The sequence below is a fragment of the Myotis yumanensis genome, unplaced genomic scaffold, assembly GCF_028538775.1.
Source record: "Myotis yumanensis isolate MYYU_CA2020_CCGP unplaced genomic scaffold, mMyoYum1.0.hap1 SCAF_16, whole genome shotgun sequence".
In the NCBI taxonomy this organism is placed as follows: domain Eukaryota; kingdom Metazoa; phylum Chordata; class Mammalia; order Chiroptera; family Vespertilionidae; genus Myotis; species Myotis yumanensis.
This window is the reverse complement of record NW_027223767.1, coordinates 12140373-12155093: the sequence shown is the minus strand read 5'-3', so window position 1 is coordinate 12155093 and position 14721 is coordinate 12140373. Positions and strand designations below refer to the sequence as shown.

The window sequence follows — 14721 nt, the reverse complement described above, 5'->3', positions numbered from 1 at the left end:
AATACTGTACTCCATATCAGGCCTGTGTGATGCAGTAAAAGGACACTTTGATGGATGTTGATAGCTTTAAAGTGCTCACACTGAACGAGAACTTGGAGATGCATTAGTGACCTATACATAGGAAAATGAGCAAATAAGACAACTTCAGGGACAGTCAAAAGCTGTACAAGAAAGAAAAATACTAGAATGCCACATGAGTCAGCTTGGCTAGCATCTCATGATAATCCAAACACCGGACGTGGATCCTCTAGATTTGCAAAGCCCATGAGCTTAGAGGATTTTTTCCTCTTTTATTCGTTGCTTTACCTCCAGCCTCTAGGAGAGAGCCTGGAATGTGAAGGCACTCAATAACTATTGTCCAGTGAGTAAATCTAACCAAAAGCATGATGTAACTACATCAGAAGGATGCAAGGACAGACCCTGTGAACATATACATAGTGGCACAGAGGTAAAGAAGTTCAATCCTTAAATTTTATAGCTGGTAAATAATAGGTAATAAGTACCTAAAACTGAAGATTTATGAAATAGCAACAGAAGCATGTGATTTGGAAATAGATGATAAATACTAAGAGCAAAATAAAACAAAAAATAGCAAAAAGATTTGGAATTGGCCCTAACCGGTTTGGCTGAGTGGATAGAGTGTCAGCCTGCGGACTGAAAGGTCCCAGGTTCCATTCCGGTCAAGGGCATGTACCTGGGTTGCGGGCACATCCCCAGTAGGAGGTGTGCAGGAGGCAGCTGATCGATGTTTCTCTCCCATCAATGTTTCTAACTCTATCCCTCTCCCTTCCTCTCTATAAAAAAATCAATAAAATATATATATATATATTTTTTAAAATATATTTTATTGATTTTTTACAGAGAAGAAGGGAGAGGGATAGAGAGTTAGAAACATCGATGAGAGAGATCGATCAGCTGCCTCCTGCACGCCCCACAGTGGGGATGTGCCCGCAACCAAGGTACATGCCCTTCACCGGAATCGAACCTGGGACCCTTCAGTCCGTAGGCCGATGCTCTATCCACTGAGCCAAACCGGTTCGGCAATAAAATATATTTTTAAAGAAAGATTTGGAATTGGCTATCTCAGGGAAAAAAGAAATGAGCAGGCTGCTTAAAAAAAAAAAAAAAAAAAAAAAAGAAGCCTTAGAACATCATTCAGTTGTTCCTCTATGGGCATGTGTAGCAGATTGCATGGTGGCCCCCAAGAAGCTGTGTCTATACCCTAATGAACCTATGAACGTGCAGTTTTTTTGAAAAGTGTCTTTGCAGATGTAATTAAGGGCCTTGAGATCATTCTGGGTGGGCTACAGATCAAATGAGTAGTGTTCTTATGACACAGAAGAGAGACAGACAGAGGAGGGGAAGGCCATGTGAAGACGGAAGCAGAGGTTGGAGTTATGGAACCACAGCCAAGAAATGCCTGGAGCCCCTAGCTGGTTTGGCTCAGTGGATAGAGCATTGGTCTTCAGACGGGACCGAAGGGTCCCAGGTTTGATTCAGATCACGTTAGCTACCTCAGTTGTAGGCTCCTCCCCGACCAGGGCCTTCAGGGCACATGCAGGAGGCAACCAATCTCACATCGGTATTTTTCTCTATCTTTCCCTCTCTCTGAAAATCAAAAATCAATGGAAAAAAACATTTCCTCGGGTGAGAATTTAAAAAAAAAAAATGCCTAGAGCCACCTGAAGCTGGAAGAGGCAAGGATTTTCCCCTCGAGCCCTCAAAGGGAGGGTGGGACTATGGGTGCCTTGACTTGGGGCCTCCAGAGCTGCCCAGGTAAATTCCTGTTGTTTTAGATCCCCAGGTTGGTGGCATTTGTTACTCTAGCTCTGGGAATTCTGGGAATCGAACACAGCACGAAAAACTGAGGTAAAATAAAAATTAGAACATTTATTGATGTATTTCACCACATTGATTGAAAGAGCAAATAATTAATACAGAAAAAACATTTGATGAAAGTCAACACCTGATACAAAAAAACCAAACCCTTTTCAAAGTAGAGAGACTAGTCCTACCTTAACCTGATAAAGGTTTTAAGCTATACTTAGTAAAAGCAAAAACGAATTCTTGCTCCACTTCTGTGAAATATGTATGTGTGTGTATATATACATATACATCATATATACATAATAAATGTGCTTGCTGTGGAAAGGCAGCATTACACCATTACTCCATTAAATGCGGAGTTTTAAAACTGGGCTACCCCACTCGCTAGTTGTGTGACTTTGGGCAGATCACGTGTCTCAGTTGCCTTAACTGCAAAATGAGGGTAAATCTACCGTAAACATCATCCTTAACAGTGAAACCTTAGTCAGGAATGAGACACCATCAGTGCTGCTTCTCTTCGCTCTCATACTAGATCCTGGCCAGAGCAGTAAAGCACACAGAAAACACCACTGCTAGGGACAGCACTGTCCAGTGGCTCCTAGGTTGGCAGGGGCTGAACCAGGAGAAAGACTAGAGGTCAGACAATTGAGAGCGAGAAGTAAGAGGTGGGCAGAGGTCAGGCTTAGCAGAGTACAGCCGAGCTCCCAGCACCCCGAGACCCTGGGAGTCAGAGGAGAGAGAAGACAGTGGGGACAAGGTGGCTGGGAGCTGACCAGGTTGGTATCAGAGCTGAGGGCAGGGTGCTACCAGGGGCAGTAACCCAGTACCCATCCTTGGCATCCCTGGGCAACTATTCCCACAGGGGACAGCTTCATCCCCAGCAAAGTCTCCACCTATAACACCTGCACTCATCATTACAAAAAGCTACAGCCTTTATTAAATAAAAAGGAGGCAGGAGACAGATAAGGGAACAAGCCAGAGACCCCTCCTTCCAACTACACATACTATATACAGACAAACAAACAGACGCAGCCGAGTAAAGGACGGACGACTCAGTGGACGGACTGAAGGGCCGAGGGTGGCAATACCCTCCGAGAGTGGGCCCGGACCCAAGGGTGGGCTGAGACCTGGGCCAGAGGCAGACGGTCTGAGGGGTTATGTTTGAGCAGCTTGGAGATGAGGTCCTGGGCTCCCACGGGCACAGAAGGGGGGAACTTCAGGTCCACCTGCAGAGGTAGAGAAAGGAGAAGAAAGGACCCGTTGGTTTCATCCTGGCTGCTTTTTCCCCTGACTGCTCATTCTATTTGGAGGGCTAGGCCCCACAACTACTAGGATGTTCTTCACACTCCCAGCCCCACCCCTGGGTCAGCCCTCGCACCTTGACGATGCGCCGATAAGTTTCATTGTGTGAAGCACTCTCAAAGGGGGGGTTTCCCACCAGCAGCTCGTAGCAGAGCACTCCGATGCACCACAGATCCACCTTCTCATTGTGCGTGCGCCCCTCAATCATCTCTGGAGGAAGGTAGTCCAGGGTGCCACACATGGTCTTCCTCCTGGGGGAGGAGGGCAGTGGGCAGGGATCCCAGAGACAAATGGCCTCTCCTTTCCTAGTTGCCTGACAACACTGAGCCAAGACCCCAGGATGCACAGGGATGCAACAGACCCTGGTCCGACAGGGCTTGTGGGGTAGCAGTGGGTGAAGCCATAAACCAAAGCCCCAGAGGTGGGTTTGTTCCCTGCCCCAACATTTCCAAATTGAGGGATGTGTCTTAATCAGGTGAGAGGGCAACGCTCACCTTAGAATTAAAGGAAAAATTGGAGACAACTTTAATGCCCATCAAGCATGTCCTACTGAAATAAATCACATTGTAGCTCCCCTCTGCAATAGCAGGAGCCATTCAAAATGATGTGGGAGTATTCTCATATGGCAGGAGGGCCCCAATATATTGAATAAGAAATCTGGGCAACAAAACCGAGTCTCCTGTTTTTGTGAAGATAGTGCTATGGCTGAAACCGGTTTGGCTCAAGTGGATAGAGCGTCGGCCTGCGGACTGAAAGGTCCCAGGTTCGATTCCAGTCAAGGGCATGTACCTGGGTTGCGGGCACATCCCAGTAGGAGATGTGCAGGAGGCAGCTGATCGATGTTTCTAACTCTCTATCTCTCTCCCTTCCTCTCTGTAAAAAATCAATAAAATATATATTTAAAAAAAAAAAGAAAAGATAGTGCTGTCTGTCTATATATTTACACGAGGACAAACCCCAATGTTTCTAGGTAACAAGATCTGAACCTCCCGGCCTCACCAGGGCTGGCCTCCCAGCACAACATACCTCAGGGAGGGGGCGTGTACAGACCAACCAAAGTCCGCAATCTTCAGCTCCCCCTGGAGCCCCAGGAGCAGATTCTCTGGCTTTATGTCTCTGTGAATCACCTTCTTCTTGTGGCAGTACATCAGAGCGTCCGCCAGTTCCTCCATGATCTGGGAAGGCCAATGACAGGCGGTCAGACCAGGACGGACCTCCGGCTGCCAGCAGCACCGCCCCCACCCCCAGCCTCAGGCCCACTGTGGGCGTCCCAGGTGCCCACCCCTTCCCAACCGTGGCTGTTCGCTGCTGGTCAAAAGTGCGGCTCTTCTGCAGCTCCTTGTAGAGCTCCCCGCGGGGGGCATACTCCAGAATCAAGTAGATCCTTCGACGGTCATAGAAATAGTTGTAGAGACGCAAGATGTTAGGATGCCTGGGAGAAGAGAAATAGAGGCCTCAGGCCACATCCGGGCATAAGGAAATGGGGAAGATGACAGGTCAAAGTTGGGCCAGGCTGGGGACACCAGGGCTGGAGGTGGTAAGGGAGAACTGGAGACAGGGCTCTGGGTTCAAGGGTCTGGCTGCAATCGAGAGCTCAGTGGGGCTGCGTGGCCACAGCCGCAGAGAAAACAGTCTGGATGAGGTGGGGCTGAGAGAGGAGCTGGGGGGCGGGGGGGCGCAGAGGGGCTCTGGCTCCGAGGGCAGTGACCGTACTGTAGATGGGCCTGTATTTCGATCTCCCTGCGAAGCTGGTGCTCCACACCCTCCTTCTCTATCTGAGACTTGAAGAGGACCTTGAGCGCCACGATGAAACGGCTTTTCTTCTCCCGAGCCAAGTACACATTTCCAAACTTGCCTTTGCCCAGAGGACGCCCAATCTCAAAGTCATCGATTGTGAAGGACCGCCTGATCAGAGAGTGGGGGGAAGGCAGCTGAGCAAGGGTTTGTGGGCCACCTGAGGTGTCTGCCTTCTCTCTGCTCCTCAGCCCCGCTTCTCTCCCAAGGGAGCTGAAGCTAGACCAGGCTTTCCGGCCGCATCCCTGTTCCTCCTGCCCTCAGCTTCCACCTCCCTCGTTTCCCACCCTTCCCTGCCCCCCCCTCACCCTGGCCACCCCCCGGCTTGGGCACTTACATTAAGTTGGGTGTCCCATTGCTGTTCTGGCCAGGGGCAGCTAAGAAAAGAGCCGGAAAGTTGAGGCTGTCCTTTAACATTTTCATCCCTGCACCCTCCCAGACTCGAGTCCCCTTAGGCCAGCGGTTCTCAACCTGTGGGTCGCGACCCCTTTGGGGGTCGAACGACCCTTTCACAGGGGTTGCCTAAGACCATCGGAAAACACATATATAATTACATATTGTTTTTGTGATTAATCACTATGCTTTCATTATGTTCAATTTGTAACAATGAAAATACATCCTGCATATCAGATATTTACATGAGGATTCATAACAGTAGCAAAATTACAGTTATGAAGTAGCAACGAAAATAATTTTATGGTTGGGGGTCACCACGACATGAGGAGCTGTATGAAAGGGTCGCGGCGTTAGGGAGGCTGAGAACCACTGCCTTAGGCAATCCTCCTCCCCTGAGTCCCAGTTACCTGTGGGCTGGGCATTGGAGCGGCTCATGAGGACGAGCGAAGACGGGGTGGTGGGGTCCTTCTGGAGGACTCTCTGTGGCAGGGTGTTCAGGCCACACTGAGCCTGAGAAGGAGCAGAGGGGGCTCTGAGGATGCCTTTGTCCCAGTGACCGGTTTGGAATGTGCTGCAAGCAGCACTTCAGTACTTGCTATGGAGCCACCCCCACCCACCCAACCCCAGTTCAGAGAGGAACAATGAGACCACACTATTGCTGTTCAGCCCCAATAATCTGCTCAGAACCCCATATTAATGGGTTATTCATACACAAGCCAAGTCAGCCTAAGATACGGAGCAAAGGACTTACCCCAATACCTAACATTTCACCTCTTGGGCCTGGCCCACACCACATTCTCAAGCATGAAGCTGTCCAACCTCTATGGTCCTATTCATAACCTCATAACTTGACCGATTCACCCAGCTCTCCACCGCCCGGGGCAGTAGAAGGCTGGGGTAATGAACATCCATAATTCAAGGAGTTTTAGCAGAGAGACATTCTCAGTCCCCTAAAAATCTCAGTTCAACCCTGGCCAGTGTGGCTCAGCTGGTTGGGCATCGTCCTGTACACCAAAAGGTGACAGGTTCGATTCCTGGTCAGGCATATACCCAAGTTGTGGGCTTGATCCCTGGTCCGGGGCATGTGTGGGAGGCAACCAAGAGACATTTCTCACATAGATGTTTCTCTCTCTCTCTCTCTCAAAGTCAATAATGAGATGCACAAAAATGTCACAACAGCTTAATTCATAACAGTCAAAACCTGGGAGCGACCGAAATATCTACCAATGTGTAAATAAACGATGGCATATAAACATTAACAGACCACTACACTGCAATGGAAAAGAATAAACTTCTGATATATGCAATAAAAATATATACTGTACCATTTATTAAAAACATATATATTTTTTTAAATCTCAGTCTATTAAGGCTTGGATAAGGTCCTGGAGGCCTTGACTATTCAGCAAATGCCAGTATTTACCCCTTCGCAGCAACAGACTTTAGGGACACTGACTGCGGGAATACGCCGATGACCTCGGACCACTTCCCACTTTCAGATTCTGGGAAATATACAAAACTGTCCTTTGGGAGTGACCATTGTAGAAGTGACAGTGGTTTCTCAGTCAGCCTCCACTCTCACAGACTCACTCAGTACTCCATGAGGGAGGGAGCCGGTGGACAGGGGACAGATGGACCCTCCAGGATACCCAAGCCCTACACATGGAGCAAAGCTCGTGTGACGCCTGCCTTCCTTCCTCCTTTAGCCAAGAGAGGAAGAAAGTCTCAGGGGCCCTAAACGCCTGTTCCCAGGGAACATATGAGTATAGAATTTACAAACATGGGTACAGAATTTACAAATAAGCCAGTTGGACAAAACAGAGTCGAGAAATAGACTCACATAGATGTGGGAACTGAATATAATAATAAAGGTGGCATTTCAAATCAGAGGGTAGACTCTTCAATGAAAGGTGTTGGAACAACCGGAAAAATAAATCTGTTTAGATCCTTATCTCACACCCGTCTTTAAAATAAATTCCAAAAACGATTAAGCCTGTTACTTTCAGGACAAGGGCTGGTCATCGTGGCCTAAAGGGCCGACCCTGGCGGCTCAGTCTCAGTTACCGTTTGTATATAACAAGCAGGTTAAGCCCAGAGGTCCTCAGATTCAAGCTGGCAACCCTTGGCGGGATGTGGCTGCAGATAAGCAGACCAAGTGCCGCCAGCAAACTCCGGGAGCACAGTGGCAAAGAAAGGGCTTGGAGATCGCCTTCTGCAGGGTCTCAGCTCTCCAGGCAGGAACTCGCCATGCGGGTAGGGGGAGGGTGTAAGTAGCAATGCCCTTACCGTTTGCCGGCCGTAGGGCCACGGGTAGGCGTTCTCCTTCTGAGTCATCCTTAGAGGGAAAGGGGGAGGAGAGCTGAGCAAAGGGAAACAGAGCCGTGAGAAGCAGAAAACCAGAGGGAGAGAGAAAGGGAGGGGTCGGATTGATCTAGCCGGAAGCGATTGCCTGGGGCTGGTATAACACGCTGATCGCTCCGGGCGCGCCGGGCCGCTGGCCCCGACAGCCCTGCCCTGCTCCACGCCCCACCCCTTTCCAGGACCCTCTCTCCACCCCGGGGCGCACAGTAGCCGGTCGGATGCGCGCCCAACGGACCCCAGATCCTCCCGATCACCAGCCCTCTCCCGGCGCAAAAGGAGGTCTGCTCACCCGAGGCCCGTGGCACAGGCAACCTCCCGGCCGCCGGCGAACGACTGAATCGCCCCTTCCGCGCTCCCGCCGAGGCCCTTTCAAATCTCCTGCTTTGGCCCTATTGGCCGAGTGCGCCGCCCATGCTCAATTCTCATTGGCTGGATGTCCAGGGACGTTGCCCACGAGGGACCAATGGAAGCGGCGGAATGAGAGCGGTAGCGCGCTTGGGTTCTGCGTTAGAAAGGTTTCCCTTATGCCCCAACCAAATATTCTCATGTCCTTTTTTCTTCTTCTTAATTTAAAACTTTAATATTGCTGGGACGTAGCCTTGTGTGTATATGAACTGGGGTCTAACTTTGTTTTCTGCCAGATGGAGAGCCAGTTATGCAGGGCCATTTGCTAAATAAACTACCCTGTTCCCAGGGGAATTTAAATGCTACCCTTGGAATGAATGAATGAATGAATGAATGAATATATAAATGATTAAAATAATTAAGTAAGTAAGTAAATGCTATCCTTGCTATATGAAGTCATCATAAATACTTGGATCTACTTCTGGGCTCTTTATTGTTATACTGCTTGTTTGTGTGTGTGTTTATTCTTGTGTCATTACTATTTTGTTTCTTAAAGTCGTCGCTCACATTCCTAATAAGAATTTCCCACCAGCAGACCTTTCTCTGCGTCTCCTGATGAAGGCCACATTGTTTGGACCCACTCTCACTTCTCACCTTACTGTCACACACCCCTTTTTCTCTGCTCTTTACGACCTCAAATTTCGTTGTTGGGTTAAATAAATTCATTTGGGGTCCGACTGTCAAATAACCAGTGGATATTTGTAAGTGGTGTTGCCTGTCCAGCACCCTTCCTCTTTCTTCAAATAATAACACCCTAATTTTGCCTGTCTCCCATTCTGTTGTCTGCTTCTGTTGCTGCCAACTCCAAATTCCTAAATTGAGGATGACCTATTGGAGTGGACACTGTGGTTATGTAACCAGCCTCCATCTCTGAGTGATCCCCACTTCCTGAAAGTACTTAGAGTTTTGGGAGAAAGATGCGACCCTACCCCAGGTTCAGGAGTGGACTCTGTTCGATTTATACTAGTCAACACCTTTTCATCCGAGATCATCCAGGATCATGGTCACTGATTCAGGCATAAGCATGTGACCTATGGGGGCCATTTTAGTGGGAGTTTTAGAATTTTCCAGAATGCTGGGCAAAAACTCCTTTTCTCTTGCTAGATGTGGACAAGAAACCACGCAACCTGCATTGAAGCTGATGTTACAGGAGGCAGAAGAGAGACCTGGGCAGAACTAAGGCCTTGATGATATTGTTGAGTCTCTGGATGCCTATTTCAGCACTTTCCTTAAGTGAGTCCAGGTCTCCTTCCCTAATGCACTGAATTAAAAATTCTGTTATTTGCTTTCAAAAGCATACTAACAGACACACATCTACAGGTTGAATGATGCAAAACTGCTGCTAGTTTTATCATTTTGGCCTATAAAAATACCAGTTTCATATGATTCAACCAAATGTAAACCAAATAAATCCTTATGGGTTTCTTGATCAGTTCACAATGTTTTTGGTTGTAAGTGACAGAAAACTAAATTAACAATGACATAAACGATAGGGATCTATGTTCTCTTTCATAACAAGAAATCAAAAAGTAGGTAGTTGGCTCAGGAACCAAACAATGTCAGAGATCTGGATCGTCCTCTCTGGGATTCTCTTAACATTTCCTTTATGGTTGCCAGGTGGCACAGTTACTGGTAAAGCAGCAAGCGGGCGTGGTGGTAAAAATAGGTGTGTGACAGTTATTTCCAGTTGCATTCTGGGGAGCCCATGATTAATTTAAATAGTCAAAGATCTGTGCATGATGAGGTATCTGTAGAGATTTGAGGATCATGACCACCCTGCTGCAAATCCAGACTTTATGCTGGCCCATCCAATATCCCTGAAAGGCCCAATATCTTCTGACATAATGTGCAAGCAGTAATTTAAAGACTCCAGGGGACAGAGCTACTGTATTGGATTTATCAAGCGTATTCTACCCAGGCACAATGCCGCACAATAGGTTCTTAGTGTTGGGAAAGCAACAGAGAGTGATGATGGGGAATGCGGCCAAGTACATCCTGAACGGTGAAGGGAAAATGCGGCACTAGTTGATTGTTACTATATGAAAGTGTAGCCTAAGTATGGACAGAACTTTCGGTTTCTAACGAGAAGCTAGAAAACTAGATTTACATGTGAACTTTACTGAATTGTAAATGTTGGCAAATAAGACACCAAACAAGTCTGTGGGCTGGATTTGGTCAATCACTAATAATGCCCAGAGCTCTCCTAGACCATAAACCACACTTGACAACCATGCTTCTCTCCCAGGGCCCCTGACCTTCCCGTAGTCACTCATCAGATGATCTATGAGGGGACAGCATGCAGCAGGATGTAGCAGAAAGACTGTGGGCTTGGGTGCCTCTGGCCTTGCCACTTACAATCTGCATTGCTTGGCAAAATGCTCAATTCTTTTGCGTGTCAGCTCTAACATGGGCATAGTTATAGTGCCTTGCAGGGTTGCTGTCAGCATTTCATGAAGTAAGGTCGCTAAAGCACTCAGCACAGGGCCTACCACAGTAAGCCCTCAATGTTTATCATTATTATGACTTATTATGATTTATTATTATTAATAAATCAGCTGGCCTCAGTGGATGAGAAAAGGATCTTCTTCATGAGCTAATGTCAACTAATAAATGTAGAAGCAAAGACAGAGTTAGAAACTTACTGTTTTGTATCTCCTTATAAAATAACTAGTGGCCCAGTGTATGAATTCATGCACATTGAAAGGAAATCAATTAGAAGAAATATTTTAATATTGTTATTTGCCCTTTCTCTATAATAAAAGTGTCAACCAAATTCACAATCCACAGTGACAGATGGAAACACATGCATGCGATTGGTGCCAGTGAGAGCTTTATATGTATTGTGTATGCACAAGTAACTTAGCTATATATATATATATATATATATATATATATATATATATATAAAATCTACTTGCTTAATTAGACCTGCTTTCTGATTTAGCTAAACTTTTTCCAGCCCAGTGAAGCACCTCAACTTCTCTTTCAGGTAATTGTCAGCAACACAGCAGTAAATATCAACACAAAGCACATTATTATTGTAGATCACGTAGGGAGAACAAAGGGTAAAATATTTTACTGTAGCAGTGTTTGACTATATTCTGTGCAGTGACAAAACCTGAAATCATTTTCAAGGTCTACCATTTTTTACTTCTTTCCAGTCGGGTAAGTTTCTAAGCTTTCTAAATCTCCATTTTCAGGCTAATGAAAAGAAAATAGGATTCCACTGAGTCTCCTATCTACCTGCTCCAGGACTTCTGTGAGGATCAAATGAGATGAGGCACGGGAAAACGCTTCACAGACATTTGGTTAAAGTGTAAAATGTTTCCACCTGGCTGTAAAGCAAGTTGTGTTTCTGGGCTAAAGAAACTCCAAGGAGGCCAGTCACTAGGGAGAGGAAACCTGGTGTTGCTATGTGAGGTCATTACCTGGCGCCCACAGCCACCATTTCCCAGCTGGGCTGGGCTGTGAACTGCATTTTGCACCATGGGTTCTTGACAGAGTTGGTTGCGATTTGGTGGGGTGTCTCTCCAGGGTGGTGGCGGGGCTGGTGTCCCACTTGGGAGTAGCTGAGTGTTGCTTTGTGGGTGCCAGGTCCATGGTGCCATTTCTCTGTAAATGGCCAATGCGTGTCATGGCGGCTCCTGTGTTGAGTGTCTGCCCCCTAGTGGTCAGCGCACATCATAGTGACCAGTCGGTCGGTTGGACACTTAGCATATTAGCCTTTTATATATATATATATATATATATATATATATATATATATATATAAATATAAATTCAGGCAAGGTGCTCTAGTTTGGGTGGGCAGCAAAAGGGTGCAGGACTCTCCTGCCAACTGCATGCCTCACACGCCTTCCTCTTTAGATTGTCAGAAATCCTGGGCAGTCGCCTGACTAAGTCATCAACAGTTCTCAAGTCTAGCACGCAACTTCTTCAGAAATGGCTAGGTGATTGTCTGTCTCCATCTGGGCACACGTGACACAGAGACCACTCTGGCAGAAAGTGGGGCATGAGCCAGGGAGCTGAGCAGAGAGGAGGGTGAGGCACAGATTCTAGCCTGGTCAGGTGGGTGTCTGCTGGTGCAGGTGACCCAAATTCCTCTCCAGCAGTTCAAGCCTTTCACACTAACAAAGGCACTGTTAGTTAAGGAGAGAGATGGCAAGGAAGACATTTCCCACTGGGAAAGACAAGGTCAATGGCTGGACTGGATCTTTTTGTTTTTGTTTTTCCAATTTACTGCAAGCAGCAAAAATGCACATGGCTCTGGGCTTTTAGTGACTACGGAGAAGTCTTGTAGCATTTGTGTTTAATAGCATTTTGTTCTACTTCAAGTTCGCATGGAGAGAACATCAGCGGTGATTAAAACATAAAAAGAAATTTTGCACCGAAATCGTGAAAACAAGGCTATAATAGAACAAAAACTAATTTTAAAAGAAAACAAAAGAAAGATTGTTTTTGCTTGAAAAAGCAACATAGCCTTTTGGACAGCAGTACATTGAGCAGTACAGCTATGGAGAATCTTTAACGCTGGAGCTGGGGTTTCAGGAATTTATGTCATGGACCTAATTCAGAAGAGACAAAGAAATAAGAACGTACAAAGATGTTCGTGGTCACATTTTAAATAGTAATAAGAATGAAAGTGCAGACAGTTGAACAACCAGCATGTCTACCTTTAGAAGATTGTTTAATACAGTAGTCCCCCCTTGTCCACCAGGGACAGGCTGTCCCCCAGTGGATGCCTGTAACCTCAGGTAGTACTGAATCCTATACAGTAGGGAATAATGACAAGAAAAAAATGTGTAAATGTCCGATACAGACACAACCATGCAACCATTGTAGGCCTAACTTTATAGTACACATCAGCAAAACTGTAGCTTTCTTTCCCTCCAAATATTTTCAATCTGCAGTTGGTTTAATCTGTGACGTGAAACTCTTGGATAGAGGGCCAGCTGTGTATGCTACGCACCAGTCAGTCACGTAATAGCTGTCTTGGTTATCAGATCGACTGTTGTGGTGTCACAGAGCTTGTGCTCCAATAACCCCTATTGTACTTAATAATGGCCCCAAAGCATAAAAGTAGTGATGTCATCAACTCAGATATGCCAAAGAGAAGCTGTAAAGTGCTTCCTTTAAGCGAAAACGATATGTATGTATGTATGTAAGGAAAAAAACATAGTCTATACAGTCAGCCCTCCATATCCACAGGCTTCACATCCATGGATTCAACCAATAGCAAAGCGAAAATATCTTTTTAAAAAGTTATGTCGTTGCTGACATGCACTATGTAGTTAGACCCAAGATGGTTGTATGGCTGTATCTGTACTGAACATGTACAGACTTTCTTTTTCTTGTCACTGTTCCCTAAGCAATACAGTATGACAACTATTTACAAAACATTTCTGTTATATTTGGTATTATAAGTAATCTAGAGATGGTCTAAAGTATATGGGAGAAGGCACATAGGTTATATGCAAATACTACATCATTTTCTATATCCTTGAGCATCTGAAGATTTTGGTTTCCCAGGGGGTCCCGGAACCAATCCCCCTCAGACACCAAGGGAGAACAAAGTATGATTCACACCCCCAAGGGATAAAATGGGTGGCACCAGATTTCATTCAACTGCTCAGAACTGTGGGCAATTTAAAAAATGAATTTTTTCCTGTAATTTTCCATTTAATATTTTCAGACCACAGTTGACTGTGGGTATCTATAACCTTCCTCAGAAAGCAAAACTGCGGAGAAGGGGAATGCCTGTGGTTGACAGAGGTCATAGAATATTAGGTGGTCATTAAAATTATAAGGATGATGGAATCATATTTCTATTACAATGATAATTAAAAATACTGGACTGTAAGATTATGGACATTAGTGGAAGTTAAATCGCCGAATTTTAAATCTGGTTTAGCACAATGTGTATAAATTACTATTACTTTAAAGTTATTCATTATTGTTATGTTCTTTCCAATATGGAACATTTATTTCCAATATAGAACATTTATTGCTCCAACTATATTTTGTGAACAAGAATTGGGGCCTATTCATGAACAATTTCTGTGTTAGAATTCCTAAAATATCTATGAGATTAAAGGTATTACTATTGTAATTGCTTGAAACAGTTAAGATGAAAATGAAAGTTCCAAAATTTGTATTTAGGAGAAAATTCAGACACTTTAGTAAAGAAAGTTACAGAAACAAGGAGATTTCTATTTTACTTCTCTCTCTTTTTTTTTTTTGAATCATATATGAGGTTTATTCCAGTACTGCTGGCAGTATGGGAGAGCAGCAGGTCATCCACAAAAATCTGCTCTCTATTTTACTTATTTAATAAAGCCAGTTTTACAATGAGGTTTATATTTTTCTTATCTAATAAAACCATTCCCCCCCGCCGCCCCCTTTCCGGAAAATGGTCACTGAAAACTTACTAGATACTGTACACATCTGACTTGTGTGACCTCGACTCGACTTGATTCGAACACTGCAGTCTTCCGATCTGCAGGCAGATGCATGACCGCTGCGCCAAGAGGCCCAGAGAGTAAGGGGTTTTGACGGGCTTTGAGAACAGAAACAGTGTAAGCACTAAGGGGCGGGGTTTACACTGAAAGCCACGCCCCTAAGATTTTGTCGGTTTGA

The 14721-nt window shown here is 45.6% G+C and overlaps 1 protein-coding gene across 4 annotated transcripts; it reads right to left on the bottom strand.

The window, feature by feature from the left end:
* Positions 1 to 2741: 2741 nt before the first annotated feature.
* AURKB (aurora kinase B) lies at positions 2742 to 8023 on the bottom strand. 4 transcript variants are annotated; one of them, XM_070394200.1, is made up of 9 exons: positions 7970 to 8023; positions 7606 to 7678; positions 5727 to 5829; positions 5261 to 5300; positions 4843 to 5034; positions 4423 to 4561; positions 4156 to 4304; positions 3206 to 3380; positions 2742 to 3053 (listed from the first exon to the last, which is right to left on the bottom strand). In XM_070394200.1, the coding sequence occupies exons 2-9, from the start codon at positions 7651 to 7653 to the stop codon at positions 2880 to 2882; spliced, it is 1020 nt and encodes a 339-aa protein (XP_070250301.1). In that variant the 5' UTR covers positions 7654 to 7678; positions 7970 to 8023; the 3' UTR covers positions 2742 to 2879. The 4 variants fall into 4 exon arrangements, with proteins under 4 accessions (XP_070250301.1, XP_070250302.1, XP_070250303.1 ...); XM_070394201.1 differs by having other exon boundaries at positions 7606 to 7654; positions 7970 to 7993; XM_070394202.1 differs by lacking the exon at positions 7606 to 7678 and having other exon boundaries at positions 7970 to 7999.
* Between the last annotated feature and the right edge of the window lie 6698 nt (positions 8024 to 14721).